At 37.1% G+C, this 22389-nt stretch overlaps 2 protein-coding genes across 11 annotated transcripts in view; one reads left to right on the top strand and one right to left on the bottom strand.

The window, feature by feature from the left end:
- SLC39A10 (solute carrier family 39 member 10) overlaps positions 1-14924 on the top strand; it is a 145122-nt gene extending 130198 nt beyond the window's left edge. For all 5 annotated transcript variants that reach the window (XM_047870952.1, XM_047870951.1, XM_047870953.1 and 2 more), the window contains 2 exons: positions 6411-6601; positions 12104-14924. In XM_047870952.1, the coding sequence (XP_047726908.1) occupies positions 6411-6601; positions 12104-12262 (350 nt within the window). In that variant the 3' untranslated portion in view covers positions 12263-14924. The remainder of the gene's footprint in view (positions 1-6410; positions 6602-12103) is intronic.
- Positions 14925-15069: 145 nt separating this feature from the next.
- DNAH7 (dynein axonemal heavy chain 7) overlaps positions 15070-22389 on the bottom strand; it is a 276184-nt gene continuing 268864 nt past the window's right edge. For all 6 annotated transcript variants that reach the window (XM_047873404.1, XM_047873407.1, XM_047873406.1 and 3 more), the window contains 2 exons: positions 19588-19691; positions 15070-15329 (listed from right to left, as the gene is read on the bottom strand). In XM_047873404.1, the coding sequence (XP_047729360.1) occupies positions 15123-15329; positions 19588-19691 (311 nt within the window). In that variant the 3' untranslated portion in view covers positions 15070-15122. The remainder of the gene's footprint in view (positions 15330-19587; positions 19692-22389) is intronic.

The raw sequence follows: 22389 nt of genomic DNA, 5'->3' as shown, positions 1-22389 counted from the left end.
TTTAAAACCTCTTAGGCCCTTGTTAAGTTTTTGATTATGAATTCTTAAAACTGTTCTGAGATTTTTATACTGAAGTCATACCCTAAATGGGAAAACAATTGTTTAAATTACATTTTAGTGCATTAAAAAGCGACCCTTAGTAATTCCAAGTTTTATTGTTCCTCTTCTGAATGCATTGCAGTTCTCGCATGGTGTACCGGATGATGGTTTTGTTTGTGCTTAGGAATGCAAAGGAAAAATCAAACTTCTAAACCTTAGAACAATATACAGCTCAGGGAGGTTCATTCTAAGAGGTATGCAGAAATTGAAACCATCTGAGAAAATAGAAAACGCTTGTCTCTCATAGCGTGTTTGCTGTGGGGTGGGTTAACGGATGAAGTCACCTGAATTATTCCTACTCTTCCTTTTGTTTTTTGCCAAACTTGTTTTAGCTATATTTAAGTAAGTAGAAATATTACTTTGTTGTATTCTCTCTACTATTTTCCTACTAGTTCAAAATAACTGTATAAGCATTTGAAAAATAATTTATATGAAAACTTGTATAAGAACATATAAAGAGGAAATGAGATTGGGATAATCTAGAAGAGCAGATAATCCAAACTCTCTTCTTGATATTTAGTGTGTTCTAACTCCAAAAAAAAGTGACATTTTGATAAATAAATGTAGCCTTATTATTAAGACTCAGCTCAGAGAGGCTATGGTGCCATCCCATTTTTTCCCTTTACTCTCATGCGTATTTAAGGGGTAAGTAGAATTTCAAAATAAATTTTCATAATGTGCTAGATTGTTCAGGGAAAACTGAACATTTACTATATAGATGTATACATGTGTATACATGCATTATTTAAGGCAAAAATAAAGAACTTTGAAATATGTATTTGTTTAAAAAAATCTCAGTGGTTGATATTAACATAATTACAGCATTGGATCACATTAACAGCTTTGGCAGGCACACCTCATTCGTTGTGTTAATGACACCCTTTGTCAGCAGAAAGGAAGGGATATTGATTTATCAAAAGATGAGTAGATTTGCTTGTTTGGTGTAAATCCCAACTGTATTCCTTTGATCTATTTTTCAAATATTTATCAAGGTTCTTACTGAGAAGGGAGGTGGGTGGAGAAAAAGGGAGAAAAATATGCAGATACCTCTGAAATTTGTAACTAAGATAAGTCTAGGACAAAGATAGATTTTATTTTATTCATTTTTTTAAAAAAATTTTAATGTTTATTTCTGAGACAGAGACAGAGCATAAGTGGGGGAGGGGCAGAAAGAGAGAGGGGGACAAAGAATCCGAAGCAGGCTCCAGGCTCTGAGCTGTCAGCATAGAGCCCGACGCGGGGCTCGAACTCACAGACTGCGAGATCATGACCTGAGCCAAAGCCAGACGCTCAACCGACTGAGCCACCCAGGCACCCCTAAATTTTAAATGAAATAATTCGTCTTGGTACAAGGTCATTATACAAAGATAATTTATACTGCTGTATACTAGCAATGAACAATTAGAAATTGAAATTTTTTTAAGGTGCTATTTATAACACCAAAAAACATGAAACTCTTTGGTTAAATCTAACAAAATATACACAGAATCTGTATGCTGAAAACTATAAATCACCACAAAAGAGATCAAAGGAGACTTGAGGGTGAAGAATGTATACCAGGTTTATGGACCTGAAGACTCAGTATCTTTAAGATGCTAATTTTCCCTATCGTTTAAGTGCATTCCCAGTCAGAATACCAGCAGGCTTTTTCAAATGAGCTTTTTCAAAATTTAATATGGAAACCGAAAGGAACTTGGATAACCAGAAGAATTTTGAAAAAGGACAACAAAATTGACTTTAAGACTTGATATAAAGCCACAGTAATTGCAACAATTTATATTGGTGAGGAAATAGACACATAAATCAGTGGAACAAAGTAGAGTTCTCTGATATATGGCAACTTATTTTCAACAAAGTGCAAAGGAAATTCCATGTAGAAAGGAAGTTTTTTCAACAAATGTTGCTGTAGTAATTGAATATCTAGTTTCAAAAACCCAAAGAAAAAAGTTCACACTGTAGACACAAATTAACTGAAGAAAGATCATTGATTTAAATAAAAATTTTAAAATACAGGTTTCCCCTGCTATCCAAAAGTAGTGTTCCAGTGAAACTTTCTGTAAGCTGAAAGGGCTTAAAGCTAAGAAACAGTTACTATTTATATGGAGAAGTTTTTGAGTTTCCCAATACCTTAGGATACATCTTGCCAATGGAAGCACAAAATAGAGACAAAGCACGGGTACTCACACACTTCAGAGCTGTGGTGGCCTGACACTGAGCATGGTTCCTGGGGAAGGAGCTTGGTGGGGCTACTCTGGCTGCTCGGGGTGCAGGCTGCCTCTACAGCAGCTCATGCAAAACAAAGCCTGTTTTTGGTTTTTGCCTTTTTTCATAAAAGGGAAAAATCCTCTTCATTTTTTTTTTTTTTTTTTTTGGTTAGGGAAAACCGGTACTAATGTAGGCCTTTAATAAAAGTGAAGTGGCTGTAATACGAACTTTTGAAAAGTGGGGGTTACCTGTATAAGACTTTCAGAAGAAAACCTAGGAGAAAATCTTTGTGTTCTTGGATTAGGCAAACTATTTTTATTTTTATTTTATTTTATTTTATTTTATTTTATTTTATTTATTTTATTTATTTTATTTTATTTTATTTATTTTATTTATTTTATTTTATTTTATTTATTTTATTTTATTTTATTTTATTTTTCAACGTTTATTTATTTTTGGGACAGAGAGAGACAGAGCATGAACGGGGGAGGGGCAGAGAGAGAGGGAGACACAGAATCCGAAACAGGCTCCAGGCTCTGAGCCATCAGCCCAGAGCCTGACGCGGGGCTCGAACTCAGGGAACGCGAGATCGTGACCTGGCTGAAGTCGGACGCTTAACCGACTGCGCCACCCAGGCGCCCCTGGCAAACTATTTTTAGATAAAACATCAAAAGCATGATCCATTAAGGAAAAGGTAATAAAATGGACTTCATAAAAATTAAAAACTCTACACAAATAGCCTTTATTTAAAAAGAATGAAAAGGACTGTGAATAAATATTTGGAAAATATTTGGAAAAATATTTGGAAAATACATCCCTGACAAGAGACTTTTAGGATATTTAAAGACCTCTCAACTCAATAATAGGAAAAACAACAAAGTGGGCAAAAGATTTGAACAGGCATTTCACTAAAGCAATTCTGCAGATGAAAACACATGGGATTACAGGTGCTGGATTTGTCATTATAAAGGGCTATAAAGGATGTGGAACAACTCTCAGAAATTGCTGGTAGGAATGCAGCTTTTTAGAAGGCTAGAAAAAAAAAGACACTCGTTAAATGGCCCAGAAATCCCACTCATAGGTATCTACTCAAGAAATGAAAACTTATGTTGACAGAAAAACCTGTTTATGTGTACAGTGGCTTTATTCATAGTTGCCCAAAACTGGAAACAACCCATAGGTCCTTCAGCTGTTAACTTGGTTCATCTGTGGAGTATTTAGTGTAGTAAAAACCATGACTTCCTGGGGCGCTTGGATGGCTCAGTCATTTGAGTGTCCGACTTCGGCTCAGGTCATGATCTCTCACGGTTTGTGAGTTCTAGCCCCACGTCAGGCTCTGTGCTGACAGCTCAGAGCCTGGATGGAGCCTGCTTCGGATTCTGTGTCTCCCTGTCTCTCTGCCCCTCCCCCGCTCACACACACACACACACGCGCACACACACTCACTTACTCTCTCTCTCTCACTCTCTCTCTCAAAAATAAATAAACATTAAAAAAATGACTTTCTGATATAAACTGTAACATGAATGAATCTTATACATATTATGCTAAGAGGAAAAAAATACCTAGATTCAAAAGACTACATACTTTATGGTTTCAATTTATATGATGTCCTGGACAAGGAAAAACTATAGGCATTGGTTGCTGAGGAATGAGGGAACTGAGGAAGTTTGCAGGGAAGGGCGGAGGGTGGATAATGAAGTAGTTCCGGAGTTTGATGGTGGTTATGGTTCCATGGTATGTACTTTTGTCAAAACTCATAGAACTCTACATCCAAAAGAGAATGCTGTAAAAAAAGAATTATACCTTAAAATTTTAATTTAAAAAAGTTTTAACTAAAAATTCATCTTGAATCTTGATTAGCTAATTCACGCTGTTTGGTTGCTATTCAAGGATGAAATAAATCCTTTTGCCATCCAGTAATATCTGGGGAGGCATCAAGGTCGACATAGTTTGTACCTATGACACAATGTTCTTTGAGTATTAAATAGTGTTTCTTTTAAAACCCTTTTTAATTATTTTTTTAAGTTTACTTATTTTGAGAAAGAGCACAAGTGGGATAGGGGCAGAGGGAGAGAGAGAATCCCAAGCAGGCTCCATGCTGTCAGCACAGAGCCTGATGTGGGTTTCAAACCCATGAACTGTGAGATCATGACCTGAGCTGAAACCAAGAGTCAGACACACCACTGACTGAGCCAGTCATGTGCCCGTGCCCTTTTTTGAAATTATAAAAGGAAACACTTTATTTTATAACCTAAAGACACTTCTCATTTTGTATTACCTAACCCCCTGCTAAGTTAAATTGCCCTCTGAGCATGGTTAGTGAGTGAATTAGTGAAAATCTGGTGGTGAAACTTATAGAGGAAGAAGTTAGGAAGCTCTTTGCTTAAGGAAGCTGAGAAAAAAATTAAAAGTCTAGGGTAGAGAAGAGATAAAGCTGCTTTTGAATCCAGGACTTACCAGGAAAATCAAGGATTTAGGATCAGAGGGGAGAAAAAAATGCAAGGAGAGTAGTAGTAGATGGAAACTAGAGAATGGCAGTTTAGAAGCTACTGGTAGATAATCTTGCACTAATTTGTTAACGTCTTCCTATCTGTTATAAATTAGAACCTTATAACCATAAGAGTTAAAAAAGAGAACAGATCATGTATTTTTAATCATGTAAGGTTAAGACCCACCCCTCCTTTTTAAGTTTGTTTCTCTACATATGAATGTAATTTCTACGCCAAACATGAGGCTCAAACCCATGACCAGAAGTCTCATGCTCTTCTGACTGAGCCAGTGGGTACCCCTAAAATTGCTTCTTCAGGGAAGGTAATGCCCCAGTATCTATATAATACCTTGCATTGCTAAGTGTTCAGTGATAAATTAGATGTTTGTATATTTAGTAAAACAAAGAAGCTTGTTATAGTTTGTCGGAAATTACTGACTTTTACCCTTTAGCTTTAAAGCTATCATATCTAGCAGTATTTATTCTTCTAGTAATATCTCTGAGAAATATTTGTTTTTTTCTAGCAGTCCAACTCTAGACATACAAGTGTGAGTCTCTTTATTCATTTTACATTTTTAGGATTTTTAGAATTAAGATTTAATTTTTTTCCTGGAAAAAATAAAACAAATCTAAACAGCATACAATATACTTACAGTCTGTTACCTCTGTTTGTTCTTAGGCCATTTTTCTTTCGAAAAGGGGCAGAGATTAAGAGCAGAGGGCTTTAATTGTTGCTCACAGAAAGAGTAGTGACCAGGTTCTTTTTTTCTACATTTTTGATTTTTTTTTTAATGTTTATTTATTTTTGAGAGGGGCGTGGCACAGAAGATCCCAAACAGGCTCTCTGTTGACAGCAGAGAGCCCACCGTGGGGCTCGAACTCATGAACTGTGAGATCCTGAGCTGAAGTCAGATGCTTAACTGACTGAGCCCACCCAGATGCCATTCTAGGTTTTTGATTTTTTTAAAAAAACTTTTAAGTGTTTTTTTTAGATTTTGTTTTGAAAGAGAGAAAAAGAGTAGTGGGTGAGCAGGGAGGGGCAGAAGGAGAGGGAGAGAGAGAATCCTAAGAAGGCTTCACGCCTAGCATGGAGCCCTATTTGGGACTCGGTCCCATGACTGTGAGATCATGACCTAAGCCAAAATCAAGAGTGGGATGCTTACCCAATTGAGCCACCCAAAATTTAACATTTCACATTCTACAGAAAATTGACCTTTGCTTTTTGATAAGCAGTTCTTTGAGTTTTCACATGTCTGTAGACTTCTAACAATTCCATCATCCCAACAGTTCCCTTCTTGTAGTCCCATTGTAGTCCCACCCCTGTTTCTGGAGACCTTGGAATGTTCTTCACTGTAGTTTTATCTTTTTGAGATATCATATAAATAGAATCGTATGTAACCTTTCAGACTGGCTCTGAGCATCGTGCCTGTGAGATTCACCCAAGTTTTGCCTGTATTAGGTTCAATTAAGTAAAAAATAAATATTTATAATAAAATCTCAGTTATTAAAGGTGTATTTTTATATCAATTTTTTATTTTGTTTCCTGCTTTTTCCCCTTAAATGTGTGTGTAAAATCCTGTGATTGTAAAACTCTCACATTGTGTCTTTACTGCAGGTGATTTTGCAGTTCTTCTTAAAGCTGGCATGACTGTAAGGCAAGCAATTGTATACAACCTCCTCTCTGCCATGATGGCTTACATAGGCATGCTTATAGGCACAGCTGTGGGTCAGTATGCCAATAACATCACACTTTGGATCTTTGCAATCACTGCAGGCATGTTCCTTTATGTCGCCTTGGTGGATATGGTAAGATACTTTATAGTTTTGTGATTATTACCAAATCTATAAATAGAATGCACCTTCCAGAAATGGAAGAAACCTTTGGATGTAGTTTAAAAGAATATTTTTAAAAATGGAACCCATTTTAAAACATGTGAAATCCTAAATAGTCTATTAGGGAAAGACAAATAGGAGGGTTTCCTCTTTGAAAATCAGTTGAGATGCTGAAAATTTTTGACCAAATGATATTACTATTCAAAGTAATCATCAGTAATATTTAGAGATAATTGTTATACTATTAAAATTTGTAATACTGTGGTGTGGTTTGTTAATAAAATAATTCTTTGAGCTTGTTTTATGGCAAACAAATACTTCTTAGGGAAGCCAGTCTTCTGCAGAAAATGGTATATTTTCCTAGGGATTTGTGTAATTTTCATTTTTTTCTAACTTTAAAGTTAATCTAAACACTAGTAAATAGTTTTAATTTTACCTTTATATCTTAAATATGTTAGGTAGTGTATTTGCAGAACTAGCAGTTTAATTACTTTTTTTTTTAAGTTTATTTATTTATTTATTTTGAGAGGGAGAGAGAATCCCAATCAGGGTCTGCACTGTCAGCACATAGCCCAAAGTGGGGCTCGATCTCACGAACCATTAGATCATGGCCTGAGCCAAGATCAAGAGTAGGACGCTTAACAAACTGAACCACCCAGGTGCCCCTACTTTTTGTTTTCAAACATTATGTTCACTTTTCTTCCTGGTAGGATCTAGTAGATGGTCTCATTTCAAAATCATATAACCTGAATTTTTAATGATAGAATTAATGCCTATTTATAATAGAAAATTTAGAAAGTGTCAACAAAAGAAAAGAAAAACTGTTTACAGGGTGCCTGGGTGGCTCAGTCGGTTAAGCATCCAACTTCAGCTCAGGTTATGATCTCATGGTTCACAAGTTTGAGCCCCGTGTTGGGCTCTGTGCTGACAGCTCAGAGCCTGGAGCCTGCTTCGGATTCTGTGTCTCCCTCTCTCTCTGCCCCTCCCCCGCTTGTGCCTGCACATGTGTGCTCTCTCTCTCTCTCTTTCTCTCTCAAAAATAAAAACATTAAAAAAATGTTGATGCTCTGTACCTACAGTTCACCACTTCCCTATCTTTTCATAGACTCTAACACCTCATTTCTTGTCCCCATGCTCAGCTGATTACCTTACTTCCTGTTTCATGGAGAACCCTGAAGCCATTGAGACAACCTGCCACAGGTTCACATCACCATTTTTACTCATCTGCCTGTATCTGTTCGTTTACTCCCTTTCCTATTCCACTGGAGGAATCTCTGTGTTCCTCAAAGAGGTCAGCTTCTTAAAACCGTTCCCTAGAACTTGTCCTCTTTTCACTAACTTCCTGAAATTCTCCCAAATTCTCTCTCGTGTTGGTCATTTTCCCCTCTCTGCTGGATCATTCCTACAAGCACATAAACCTCGTGTACTACTCACTTCAAAAGGTAGGAGAGAGGACTTTCTTAACTCTAGTTTCTATTTTAGTCCTCAACCACCATTTTCTTCCCTTACAAAGCAAATTACACTTTCTTAATTTTTGATTCTCGTCTCTCTCGAGTTTGGCCATATCAGGTATTCTCCCTGACTGCTGTGCCAGATTGTTATCTGGCAGTCGACCACGATGTTGCTGAGTCCAGTGGTCATTCACCCCATCCCATCTCTGTTCACCACTATTTCGCAGTTGCTCATTCTCTTCTCTTTGAAATGCTTTCCTGCCATCACCATCTCCTGGCTTACCACCTTCCTGGCCTTTCTTTCTCAATTTGTTTTCTGATTCTCTTCTCCCTTACCTGTAACTGTGGGTCAAAGCCCTCTAGGTAATTCCATTTAGTCTCACGGCTTTAAATTTTTATTGACTGGTAATTCCTATGTTTACATCTTTAGCAGACTTTTTCCTTAACTCAGTTAATCTATCTACCTGCTTCCCGACTCTCTGAACAGAAGTACAAGCTGATTATGTTCAGATCGCAGCTCTTGAGATCTGCCAGCCTTAACTTCTTGAACCAGCAACTCCTGTAGGGATTCTCTGTCATACATGATGATTCCATTCTTCTGGTTGCTCAGATCAAAACCCTGACTATCATTCTTTGACTCAAGTCTCTCTGTCCACCCTACCTCTGGCTCGTTTGGGAGGGCTCCGCCCCCTAACCACCTCTGTGGCCACCATGCTCCTTCAAGCCACCACCATCTTCTTCTCTTTAACTTTCTCCCTGCTTTTGCCCTGCTGTTGCCCTGTCCACGACATTCTGGGTCAACAGTCACGTCACTTGTGTGCTTCAAACTCTTCGGTGGCTCCTGTGCATTTCCTCTCCCTCTCCCTCTCTAATTTCTTGAACTATACCTCATCTTCTCCTTTTCCCCAGGAGGCACACTCTGCCGTAGAGGCCTGGCTCTTGCTGATCGCTCTATGTGGAATATTTTGCCTGTGGACATTCTTCGGGCTAGCTTTCTCCCTTCTGTGAGGCATCCCATCTAAAATTTCAACCGCTACCCCAACATTTTACACATTCTGTCCCTACTTTTTTTCTCCTTTGGACTTAGATCTTGATCTATAAATAATACACTAAACATTTTACTTATTTATTGAGTTCCTTATGGGCCCCACATGGATACCCATTCTGAGACGGCAAGCATTTTTGGTAGTATTTCATTTACTGCTAGAAAAGTAGTTCACAATTAGTTGAATGAAAAATGAGCTAATTCTTATACTAGGAACCTAAAGATATATATATATATATAAAGAGAATCTTTCCAGGAAAGATTTAGAGTCTAATGAAGGAGAAAACTAGCCATTAATTAGAATTCTTTTAATAATGGATTACAATAGAGTAGTGTACCATCTTTGTAAAACTATGTTGGCTAAAAAATTGGGAAATAAAATTAGGGAAGTTTCTCTGGAATGGGAGATCTGAGCTGAGTCTTAAAAACTGTTGAATAGTTTATTAGAAGCAAGAGAAAGGGTCATATGAGAAAGCAGAATAATGAATAGCATCGTTCCTTTGACTAGTGAGTCTCCTCCTGGGACTGTATTTTAGAGAAAATAACCCATCATGACTATTGCTATTACAACAAGCAAGCAAACAAAAAACTGTATTAAAGTGTTTTTTGCAGTAGCATTTACAATGTTACAGTTATATTGGAAATACCCTAAGTGTCCAAGAGGGAAAACTATCCACATATATTTTAGGATTTTAATAACACTGAAATTATTTTTTTCCTAATGGAAAAAGATGGATTAAAAAATTATATCCATAGTCATCAGATGTTGGCCAGATCACGACAGTCCTACAACACACAGTGCTATAAAAGAAAATTTAGTGTAAATTTTATAAATTTTTAATTATAAATTTTGAGGAGCCATTATAGAGTTAAGCAACAATGACATCACATTTTTGTTTTAGAAAGACCACTTTGACTATAGGGAGGAAGTTTGTATTCATTTACAATAATTCAGTATGATAGCAACAGTACCAGAAATTTTGGTTTGAGGTACCTTTAGGGTATCCAGGTATAAGCGCCCATCTGGTTTTAAGGGCCTTTGGATAGCAGCTGTTTATCAACCAGTTCGGAAGCGCTGTTGTAGGGCCATACCAGTAGATACTGGCTGGCTTTTGCTGTGCTTATGATCAACAGACATAGGTGTGGGTATTCAGGATTGAATTGAATGTGGGGAGGGCATAGTGCCTCTTCTGGCTGATATGTGTACCTATCTGGAGGGGGTTGTTTCTGAGAAGAGTCCTGTATATTACATATGCTTAAATGTTAAGCCAGAATTAAAAGTTTTTGTCTTAATAAAAGCTTGAGGAAAGGAGAAAAGATATAATAAAAAATAGTCTTTTTACTAGAACCATAAGTTTGGAAATTGCCTGGTTTAGTCTGAATCTAGAGTTTGGCAAATATTCTGTAAAGGGACAGATAGTAAATATTTAGGCTTTGTAGACCATACAGTCTCTGTCACAGTTCATCAGCTATTCTGTTTGTAGTAGTTTCTGTCAAAATTACTCTACTCTGCTGGAAAAGAACAGTAGCCTCCACACTGCTGCCATAGACTTGGGAACAAAATAGATGATCAGCATGAAGTCATTCTTAAATAGGATCCTCAGGAGACTGTTAAATATACTGTAGCAGTGTCAGATACGGTAGTTGGATTAATTGTACTCATTATTTAATAATGAATAATGGTGTTTCTTCCTAGACAGGCATTATGTTCTTAATACTACATTTCTCCTTGGGGCGCCTGGGTGGCTCAGTCGGTTGGGTGTCCGACTTCGGCTCAGGTCATGATCTCATTGTTGGTGAGTTCAGGCCGCATATCGGGCTCTATGCTGACAGCTCGAAGCCTGGAGCTTGCTTCAGATTCTGTGTCTCTGTCTCTCTCTGGTCCTTCCCTACTCACACGCATATTCTCTCTCTCTCTCAAAAATAAATAAACATTAAACAGAAAAAATACTACATTTCTCCTCCCTAAACCCAAAGCACCAAGGTATTGTTTGGAGTAAAGCTTAGTGTCTAAGAGAGTAGCATCTCATTATCATCTGACAATACTCATTGCAAACTTGAAAAACAATACACAGAAAGAGTGGCAGTAAAAAGTATAAGTAGCTATTCTCGCACAATTTTGACTAGGTGTGGGAGGAAAGACTATGCTTATAATAATGTACATCTCTTTAACAAATCATATTTACTTAAATCAAAACTTAAGATTTATGCTTCGAACTATGGATTATTCTTAAATGTAATGGTATATGCTTAAGCTTTAGAAGTCAAGACTATAAACTTCAGTGAGCTGTGCCTTTAAAAGTATTGGAAACTTTCAGGTTTTTGAAATTTTGTCCTAGAGTATACTGTGAAAGCAGCATGTATAACTTGGGGAGCGGTTCTGCTGGATAGGTTTGATAGACTATTTTCTCTATTATGGGAAGGAAAATAGTGGCCAAAGGGCATAGAGATGCCAGTTAGGTATCATCTGTAAATGTCTGTCCTTGCTGTCAGCAGTTGAATATGAGAATTTTAAAGGAAAGGGTGAAGAAATGAAACAGTTTTGAATTAGATATCCCCCCAAAGAATATTACGTTCTCAGTGAGTTTAAGATCAGCAAATGTGGGAAATGTGGTGTTCTTTTGGAGAGTTTTATTGGCAATAATAAGTTGTCTTATACTTCAGCATAAAGGAAATGCCGGAAGTGACAAGGTCGATGGATGGTGACTTTAAAAAATGACCAGTGCGCATATTATGTGCATTCATTTGGGATTTAGGAGGGAACAGATTTCGTATTTACTTACTACACAGCTAGAGCATGAACTTTGTCAGTGCTTGAGTGAAATCTGTGTTACGGATAGCATTGTGTTGAATAGAATAATTTATTTATAGTTGTGCTTTATCCATTAGTTTAAACTAGAAGAATGTTTTAAAAAGTTGAGAATATTATTACAAAATTGCTTGTAAGTATCTGTTTTGTTTTGTTTTCGTTTTTTCCAGCTTCCAGAAATGTTGCATGGTGATGGTGACAATGAAGAACATGGCTTTTGTCCAGTGGGGCAATTCATTCTTCAGAATTTAGGATTGCTGTTTGGATTTGCCATCATGCTGGTGATTGCCCTCTATGAAGACAAAATTGTGTTTGACCTCCAGTTTTAACCATTCCCAGTCACCATTGTGGATTACGAGAATGTTCCCATGCAGCTGTGCAGCTGTTCCTAGTGCTGTGCGCACATTTTGCTCAAAGAAAAGTCAGTGGCTTGCACTACTTACAAGTTCCATAGATCTGAGCCTAACCACAAAAGACTGGTTGGTGCTCAGTACTGCTTTTCCCTGTGTGAAGGGGTCTTTTAAAAATACAAAGCTTGTGATAAAGAAAGGAGAAAATGGGACTCCATGAACCAATGTTGATATAGGTTTAAGACTTTTAAAAGAATAATCATATAAAACACTAAAGTAGTCTCTTTGGTAGTAGAAACTTCTGTGGCTATGCAGAAATAGAAATTGAACCAAAAAAATCATTTAAACTTTAAAAATATTTTAAATGGACTTCGGGCAGACTTTTCTTTGTGCTAAAAATGAATTGTAGCATCCTTTAATTCAGTTACATATATACATAAGGTAATGGGGATCAACTTGATACAGTTTTGAAACTGCATTAGGTAGGCTATAGGAACTAGAGGAAGGCTCAGGCTGCATTAGAGTATGAATTTAGCATTGGGAAAAGCCCTTATTCTTGAATCTAGAGTTACTATTTTTGTATATATTGGCATAGTGTTTAAACTTGCAGCCTAAACTACTGAAATCTGTGATTGTATGTTTGTGTGAGCTTCAGTTTAACGAAAGATTCATAATGGTTCTTCGTATTAATATTATACTTGGTGTTTGGGTGTTTTTTCTTTCAAACTTTAATTTTGTTTTTGTTTTGGGATTTTTGGTGGGGGTAGGGAGTTGGAGCATGTGGTAAAATGTTTTTTTCATTCAAAGTGTAACCCTCTAGGAAATATCAGAACACAGAAGAACCCAAACATCTAAATATTCAGTTCTGCTACTTTAACAGTACTAACTAGTTATTTGGGAAATTTAAGTTCTAAATGTATGCATTGCTTTACCAGCTTGGCTTTGGAACCTAGAGCACATGCTGTGACTGGCAGTGAGGTAAGGCAGAAAATCCACGTTTACCATATCCTAATCTGTATGTCCATTAAAATGGTTATGAGGAAAATCTCCATCGATACCATAGCTAGCATGGTACTGAGTGACTTGGGAGATACACTTAAATAACTCCGCTAAAATCACTTAATCATTTTGTGCCAAGATATGCTGTTGGTGCCTGATAGGGGTTGGTCTCTTTTATAGATGCCCTGTTCTACCATAATTGAGTGGTTTGTGAGAAGTGCGAGCCGTGTTTATCCTGAATTTTGACCCAGTAATTTGTAGTATTAGTCACATTGCATGTAGCTTTCTGTTGACGTCTTGTGCCACACGCCTTCATTCATGCCAGGTAAACTGTATTTGAACTATGTGCAGGCAGCTTGGTTTTAATCTGCTTGGCTACCAGTGCGGCTGCTTTAAAAATCTTACTGTTCAAATATTTAAGAGCCAAACTCTTTCCATTCCATTTACCATGTTTTCATTTCCTCCTCCTTTTCCTCAGCCCCTTTCCTCTTACTTCATGAACTTTAAACAAAAAAATAAAACTTCGAGAGCAGCACATGTTTCCAGGTATTAAGAGTATTGCCAGTGTTTCTTCTTTATGCTGTGAGCGAGGAAGCTTAGGTGTTATTTCCTTAATTTGTGCCTGAATTTGAAAAATTATTTCTGGCTTTTCTCACGGCCTCCTGTAATAAGTAGGTTTTGGTTTTCTGTGGTGTTTTTTTTTTTTTTTTTTTTTTTTTTTTTTTTAACATAGAATATCTTCAGCATTGGGCACTGAATTAGGACAGCCTTCATCTCATTGCTTGGCCCTTCAAGCAACCTAGTAAAAGGTGCTGTTATTTTATTTAGTACTGCCAACTTCGAGTGATTAAAATATCTTGCTTTCTGAACCAAGATATATAATTCATTTTTGCATTTTTATACCCAAGGAAGATTCTGCATTCCGGCATTAAATCTGCTTAATTTTAAAACTTTTATGAAAAGCAACAGTTGGAATATACTCCCTGTCTTAAAGGTCTGGTTGAAAACAAACAGGTTCTGCTGAAGTATATAAAGTTTTATATTCTCTCAAAAATGGTATTATATTATCTTCATTTGCTAGATTTTTTAAAACTTGTTAAGAGGGCTGTAACAGTTGCTGCTAGTGTTTTGTTAGGGTTCCACCAGTATTTAGTTTTCATGTCATTCTGATGTATAGTTTCAAGTCTGACCAGACAATCTGAATTCCACTACATTTCTGTTCGGCTCCAACATTCCATTGAGCTTGACCAGTCTAATTTAACATGTGTTTGTTGGAGGTTGTTAATGTTACTTGTACAATGCTGTCACTGTGTGACATCCATATGAATTTTGGTGTATATCACATTGCATTCAATCAGCTGTGATTATGCGTAGAAATACAATAGTAACTAGATGCAGTGTGAATTTTTTCCATTAACAGTAAGTCAGTGGCTTAAATATGATTATGGTCCTGCAAGGTGATACTTGCTAAAATATCTAAACCTTTTTTTGTTGTTGTAACTGAATCATTTTTAAAAAAAATTTATAAAGCTGGAAATGATCAAATGCTGTTTTTTTCATTGTCAACAGTGGTGTGTCATTTTATGTATGTTCCTAATGCTTATGGAACTCTCCCAAAATAAAGTTATTCAAAAAGAGCAAATATACCAGTGTGTTTTCTTTAGTCTTGAATTTCAGAACATTTCCTTACACTGAAGCATGAGTCATTTTAAATATAAGAGGCATTTGCACATAAATTTCTAATTTATACAGCTTTAGTGAAATTGACTTAAACCAAACTGCTTTATTTTCTATTCTGCCCTCCAACAAGAAGTTGGAACACGGAAATGGTATCTTCTGATTATGAATTAAGTTGACATAATAATGCTACACCCCGTCCAATCCAGTGCTCCGTGGGTTGATCCGAGGGAAGAGTCATGGCAATCACAAAATTCGTAGAATGTCCAGTGGTGGATAATGTTCCTCTCCGCTCACTTGTCTTATACAATGGAGCAACATAACTCGGTCGTTCTGGTATGTCTACCCTCTTGCAGGGCTTTAGCCACATCTGGAAGAAAATGCATAAAACTTCACGTCAACAGTGTTGATATTTACATTTGAACCTAATAGCAGGGTATTGTTAAGTTAGTTCTATATCTGCAAATTTCTATGGCCCAAATAGATCTTTTGTTAGCAGTGCTTCCATTCACAAGGTATTTAATTTGCAGTTGTTTTAGCATTTTTTATAACTGAAGTATAATTAACAGTGTTGTATTAGTTTCAGGTATACAACATAATGATTTGACAATTCTGTACCATCACTCAGTGCTCACCAAGTAAGTATACTTCCCCCAATGTCACTGACTGTACTCACCATATGGGTGTGTTTTTACATATCGGGGTGTTTTCATCTCCACATTTATTTTATAACTGGAAGTTTGTACCTCTTATTCCTCTTTATTTCACCCACATCCCCCTGCCAACACACCTCTCCTCTAGCAACCACCAACTTGCTCTCTGTATTTAAGAGTCTGGTCTTTTTTTTTTTTTCCTTTGTCTTGGTTTCTTTGTTCATTTGTTTAAGATTCCACATGAGTGAAATCATATGGTATTTGTCTTTCCCTGATATACCTTCTAGGTCCATTCATGTTGCTGTAAATGGCAAGGTCTCATTCTTTTTTATGGCTGAATAATATTCTATTCTGTATGTTATGTATATATAATATACATGTACACATATACACACACATATATATATGAGGAACCTCCATACTGTTTTCCATAATGGCTGCACCAGTCTGCATTCCTACCAACAGTGTACGAGGGTTCCTTTTCTTCCACGTCTTCACTAACACCTGTTTCTTTTTGATTCTGGCAATTCTGACAGGTAATCAAGTGATCCCTCATTTCGGTTTCATTTGCATTTCCCTGATGATTAGTGACGTAGAGTGTCTTCATATGTTTACCACCTGTAGGTTCTCTTTGGAAAACTATTCAGGTCCTCTGACCATTTCTTTTTTTTTTTTTTTTTTTTTTTTTTCAGTCTTGAGTTATAGAAGTTCTTTATATATTTTAGATATTAACCCTTTACTGGATGTAATCATTTGCAAATATCTTCCCCTATTCAGTATGTTGCCTTTTTTTGTTGATGGTTTCCTTCTCTATGCAAAAGCCTTTTATCGTCCCAATAATTTGTTTGCTTTTGTTTCCCTTGCCTCAGGAGACCTATTTAAAAATATTGCTAAAACCACTGTGAAGGAGATTACTGCCTATGTTTTCTTCTAGGCATTTTCTTATTTTTGGGTCCCACATTTTGGTCTTGAATCCATTTTGGATTTATTTTGTGTATGGTGTAAGAAAATGGCCCAGTTTCATTCTTTTGCATGTAGCTGTCCAGCTTTTTCTCAGCATCATTTTTTGAAGAGATTGTCTTTTCCCCATTACCTATTCTTGCCTCCTTCGTGGTAGATTAATTGGTCATATAAATGTAGATTTATTTCTAGGTTCTTTCTGTTCCATTGATCCATTTGTCTGTTTTTGTGCCAGTACCATACTCTTTTGATTACTGTGGCTTCGTAGTATATTTTACAATCTGGAATTTTAATACATTCAGCTTTGTTCTTTTTTCTCACGATTGCTTTGGCTATTCAAGGTGTTTTGTGGTTCCATACAAATTTTGGCATTCTGTGATAAATGTTGTTGGTATTTTGATAGGGATTGCATTAAATCTATAGATGGCTTTGGGTAGTAGGACATTTTAACTATTCTTCCAAACCATGAGTATGGACTGTCTTCCCATTTGTGTCATTTTCGATTTCTTTGGTCAAAATTTATTCCTAGGTATTTTGCTCAAAAGATTTTTTTCTTAGTGCTTTCAGAACTACCTTCAGAGCCTATGAGAAAAAATAGTTATTTCACCTGTCAAAAAACATGTTATCAATGTATTCCTCACTTCTTCACCATACTTCTCTGCGGGATGACTTTTGGCATTTACAGTAACAACAACAAGATCATACATACTTTCAGAGAGAACCATCACCATTGATACTTAAACTCATGTCACGGTATTAATTTAATAAAGGCCATTCCCAAAAAATTCTTTTTATTTTAAGTTTTGATTTAAATTCTAGTTTAACATATAGTGTAATACTGGTTTCAGGAGTAAAATTTAGTGATTTAGGAGAATTTAGTGAGCACCCAGTGCTCATCATAACAAATGCCCTCCTTAATACCCATCACCCGGTTCGTCCATCCCCTGCCTACCTCCCTTTCAGCAACCCTCAGTTTGTTCTCTATCATGAAGAGTCTCATGGTTTGCTTCCCTCTTTTCCCATACTATATGTTCATCTGTTTTGTTTCTTAAATTCCACTTGTGAATGAAATCATACGGTATTTGTCTTTCTCTGACTTATTTTGCTTAGCATAATACACTCGAGCTCCGTGTCGTCACAAATAGCAAGATTTCATTCTTTTTGATGGCTGAGTAATATTCTGTTGTGCATACATACCACATCTTCTTTATCCATTCATCAGTCGATGGACACTTGGGCTCTTCCCATAGCTTGGCTATTGTTGATAGTGCTGCTATAAACATATAGCAGAAAATTCTGAAAGGATTTTGTCAGTTATTCTAGAACTAGATGGCCTCCCCATTTTAGGTGACTGTTTTAAAGGGGTTATAATGTATATTGTGCTGTTCATTTTCTTAACAATTTTTTTAAAGTTTACTTAGCACACGTGTGCACACACAAGCAGGGCAGGGGGAGAGAGAAGGAGAGAATCCCAAGCAGGCTCCCTACTGTCAGCACAAAGCCTAACGTGGGGCTCAATTTCAGGAACCATGAGATCATGACCTGAGCCGAAATCGAGTTGGATGCTAAACCAGGTAGCTGAACTACTCAGGCATCCCATTGTGCTGTTTAAAACCTACCTGCATTTCTTTATAACTATAATACACCTACATTATTTTTAGAAAGTCATTAGCCAAGTTTCTAGAATGTTAAGCACTGTTAAACCTAACCAATCTCAAAAAAAAAAAAAAAAACTCTCTGAATAGAAGAGTAAAGAACAAACTATGTTCATAATGATGAAATAGTGTTCTGTTTCAAAATCTAATTGAGTTCCTTTTCCCAGTAACAGCAGCAATGCTTGAGAGGACATGGCATGACAGCCCCACTGTTCATAGCCTCTTTTAAAAAGGTTTCTCAGGTTAAAATAAATATATGAGGGAGTTAGTGTGGATGCTAGTCTATATTTTGCCCACATTATTGTGGAATCCATCAAGCAGTTTTTTCGTATATAGTTAAATTTAAGGACTCAAGGTGAGTGTATTCATTTCAGCCAAGAACGCATTTTCTTAATGAGAATTTTTCTCCCTAAGTGACTTCCTTATTCTGGAGATCATCCATGTGTAAATCCCTTTTGTATTCATTGTAAGCTACCTTAAAAGAGTTTTTCATGTAATAGAAAAATGTTCGATTCCAATCAACTCCTAAAATTACAAACATTTGCCCTGTGACTTTGAATTTCGGTCTCATATTTGAAACTCTCTGCCCATACCTAATAGCATATGTGGCAGGGTTTGTTGCAATTGGCTCTACGCTGGTCCCTCACTGTACCTGGTAGAGCTGCTCTGAGGGATGTTTGCCTGTCGCTAAGCTGTTCCCAATGTCCCACAAATAGTCCGTGTAAATCCACAGCCCATATTTTATTACACCATCCCAGACTGACCTTTTGAAGTGTGTGAAAATCTGTCCGGTCATTTTCTCATGATGCAGTAACAGATGGAAACAATATCTTACATAGCTTAGTTGGTCCATGCTGAAGATAGGTTCCTAGGAAACTCAAGTTTTTATGTGGATGATTTTCATATACTAACCTTTTAGTCTGCAGGTTTCATTTTTAAGTCAAGGTATATATACAAATATCCATGTATTTGTATGTGGATACATATATAGTCAATCCTCATTCTTCCTGGATTCTGTGCAAATTTCATTATTGCTAAAATTTATTCATCACCCTAAAATCAATACTCTGTTTTATGATCATTCACAGGCATGCTCAGAGTCTCAAAAAAATGTGAGTCACCAGACAAACAGGTTCCCAGCTGAGTTTGAGTCTGTTGACATTCTGCTTTTCTATTTCACCTCTTGTAAATGTTTCCTTTTAACGGTTTATTTAATGCCAGGTCTTCACTAATTCAGTGTTGGTAGGAACTTTATAAAATGTAATTACTATAAATGAGAATTGACTGTGTGTGTGTGTGTGTGTGTGTGTGTGTGTGTAAAATAGTGCTCCCCCCCAATATTAGAATATCAAGTACTAACCACAGGCACTGTATCATAAAGAATTTTGGGATGGGATTCTGCAAGTTTCTTGATCTTTCTATTCCAGGAAGCTCCATCCAGAAATAATCCATAAATGAAAACACCTAAATATAAAAGAAGCAGGTTAATACAGCTGTTTAAATGTGCATATTGATTAACTTGAATCTGAAATTCCTATTAGTGTGTACTCTGCAGATGATACTAGGGCAGCACCCTAAGGCTTGTTGTAAAGTAAAAGCAATATTCTGAGTGCTTTGTCTTAACATCCATATTCTAAGAATATATTTTGCCTAGTTAATTCAATAGTAAGATAAGATGAGGATAAAACAAAAGGAATTTTATTTAAAGAAAAATTTTTTAACGTTTATTTTTGAGAGAGACAAAGCACGAGCAGGGGAGGGGTAGAGAAAGAGGGAGACACAGAATCTGAAATAGGCTTCAGGCTCTGAGCCGTCAGCACAGAACCCGACGTGGGGCTCGAACCCATGAACTGTGAGATCATGACCTGAGTCAAAATCAAGAGTCAGAACCTTAACCGACTGAGCCACCCAGGTGTCCCCATCAAATTTATACTGTCAATTGGCCAGTGATTATAATGTTAGAGGCCATGAAATCTGCAAGAAAAGCTCTTACTGTAATTGTAGGGATCCAGTGACTTCTAGGCAGCACCTGAGCAAAATACTCTTGCACAGACCTCTAATGTCAGGAAAGTTAATTTTCTCCTTTCCTTCTAGGATTTATTCTCATTCCCAGACCTCTCCTTAGTATGTATGAGAGAACACATGGAGAGGAGTTCCCTCTAAAATGTAATGTACACTAATGAAAGAGCACAAATGAGGAAATCACTGAAACTCCGATCAGTTGTCAGACCGTCCTTTTGGTGTAAAACCTCAGGATTTGAATATAGGTATATACACATGGAAACACTCATTATAATGGTTGCACAGATGGGAAGGAAGCAACGTGGCACCTAGAGAGACTGAGGTCTTTGTTCCTAATTTTTGTGTGTGACCTTGAGCAATTCATTTAACTTTAGACCTGTTTAGTCATCTGAGAACAACTGCAAAACATTTGTAAAACAATAATGCCTACTTTAACACCTCTACAAGGTAGACAGAGTCAAATCAGTTAATGTTGGTGAAAGCACTTTGTAAAATAGTATATAAAAGTCCACTTGGACCGTGTTGTCTAACAGGACTTTTTGTAATGATAGAAGTATTCTCTGTGTTTCCAATATGGTAGCCACTGACTATTAAACACCTGAAACATGGCTAATGTGACTGAGGGACTGAATTTTCATTTTAATTACAGTTTAATTTTTAAAGCCACATGTGGATAATCCAGTGATGGCTATTGGGGTGGGGGGAGACTTTTTCCTCTCTAGGTTTTAACTGATGGAAAGAATGGTTGGAATAAAAGGTCAGTTTTATTAACTGACACAGCACTTGTCCAGTAACATTTCAAGTTTTACTTGGTAAACCTGAATTGCAAAATGCATCTTAAGCCTGGAGTAACATGGAAGGTAGACCTGCCTGAGGGAGAGACAGATCACTCTGCAAGCCTATTCTATATATTAATTTTCCAGCCAGATCTAAGTCCTGCAGGACAACCACAATACTGGATGGGAATAGCAGGGCTTGGGTGGCTCAGTTGGTTAAGCTTCAACTTCAGCTCAGGTCATGATCTCGCAGTTCATGAGTTCGAGCCCCACATAGGTCTCGGCTGACAGCTCAGAGCCTGGATCCTGCTTCGGATTCTATATCTCCCTCTCTCTCTGCCCATCCCCTGCTCACACTCTCAAAAATAAACATTTAAAAAAAAATAGAGAAATGAATGATTAAGCTAAATAAAGAGTTTAAAAAAAAATACTAGATGGGAATAGGGAAATAGAGGAGACTAAAAAACAGGTCCAAGACTTGTTTTAACACCCTGCCCCACTGACATGTAAGCATAGCCCAGGAATTCTCTGGTTTTAACCAATTAGATTATCTGTTCCTCGCTTGGGAAACAAAGATAATGTCAGAGCAAAAGAGTTCATTTCAACACCTAAGAAAAGTGGTAATAAGGATAAAGTTTTCTCCAACCCAGTAACAATTTTATAGGAAATGTGATAGGGATATTCAAACGCATTTTTATTTCTCATAGCCAATACAGGCCGCATGGAAGACACAAGATCTGAAAGGATAGATGGGTATTAACTGGGTCCTGATTCAGAGCCTCTCCTACCCTGTGAGTCACACCTTTTGCCATCCATGAGATGTGGTCATCACACAGAGTCAGGTCTGGCTTCTTCAGCCCTTCTCTTCAGGATTATCTGCCTCCCTTCCTGCTATGTACTGCCCTTCGCTGGTGAGTCCTTCATTAGGACTAGTAATTCAAAGAAGAGGAATCTTAGCAAGTACAGCTGGAAAGTAAGATTCCAAATCTATGTGGATTTACAGTGGCTTTGTGGCCACTTTATGAATCACTTTAAGAGTGCCCTTTTTCATTATGTTTAATCATAGGTAAATAGGCTCACTTCTTTGTGAGCCCCAGAATGCAGGGACGGGCGCACACTTAAGTGTGTGTAAAAAAGACAGGCTGGTGGAGTGGTAAAGATAAACTGGGAAAAAATTAGCCCAAGCTTTTCTCAAATGGGCTCTGGGATCCTCCCATGAGCATCCCATGGGAAAGTTGTTCCCTGGGAAGATTCTAGTGCTCCAAATCATTCCATGGAACCTTATTTTTGTTTTGGTAATTAGGTTGGAAGGAAAAAGCCAGGAATGACAAAAAGGCTAAATTGTGGATATCTGTGTTTATTGG

Source organism: Prionailurus viverrinus, chromosome C1 (assembly GCF_022837055.1).
Source record: "Prionailurus viverrinus isolate Anna chromosome C1, UM_Priviv_1.0, whole genome shotgun sequence".
NCBI classification, from domain to species: Eukaryota; Metazoa; Chordata; class Mammalia; order Carnivora; family Felidae; genus Prionailurus; species Prionailurus viverrinus.
This window is presented reverse-complemented; position numbering and strand designations above follow the sequence as displayed.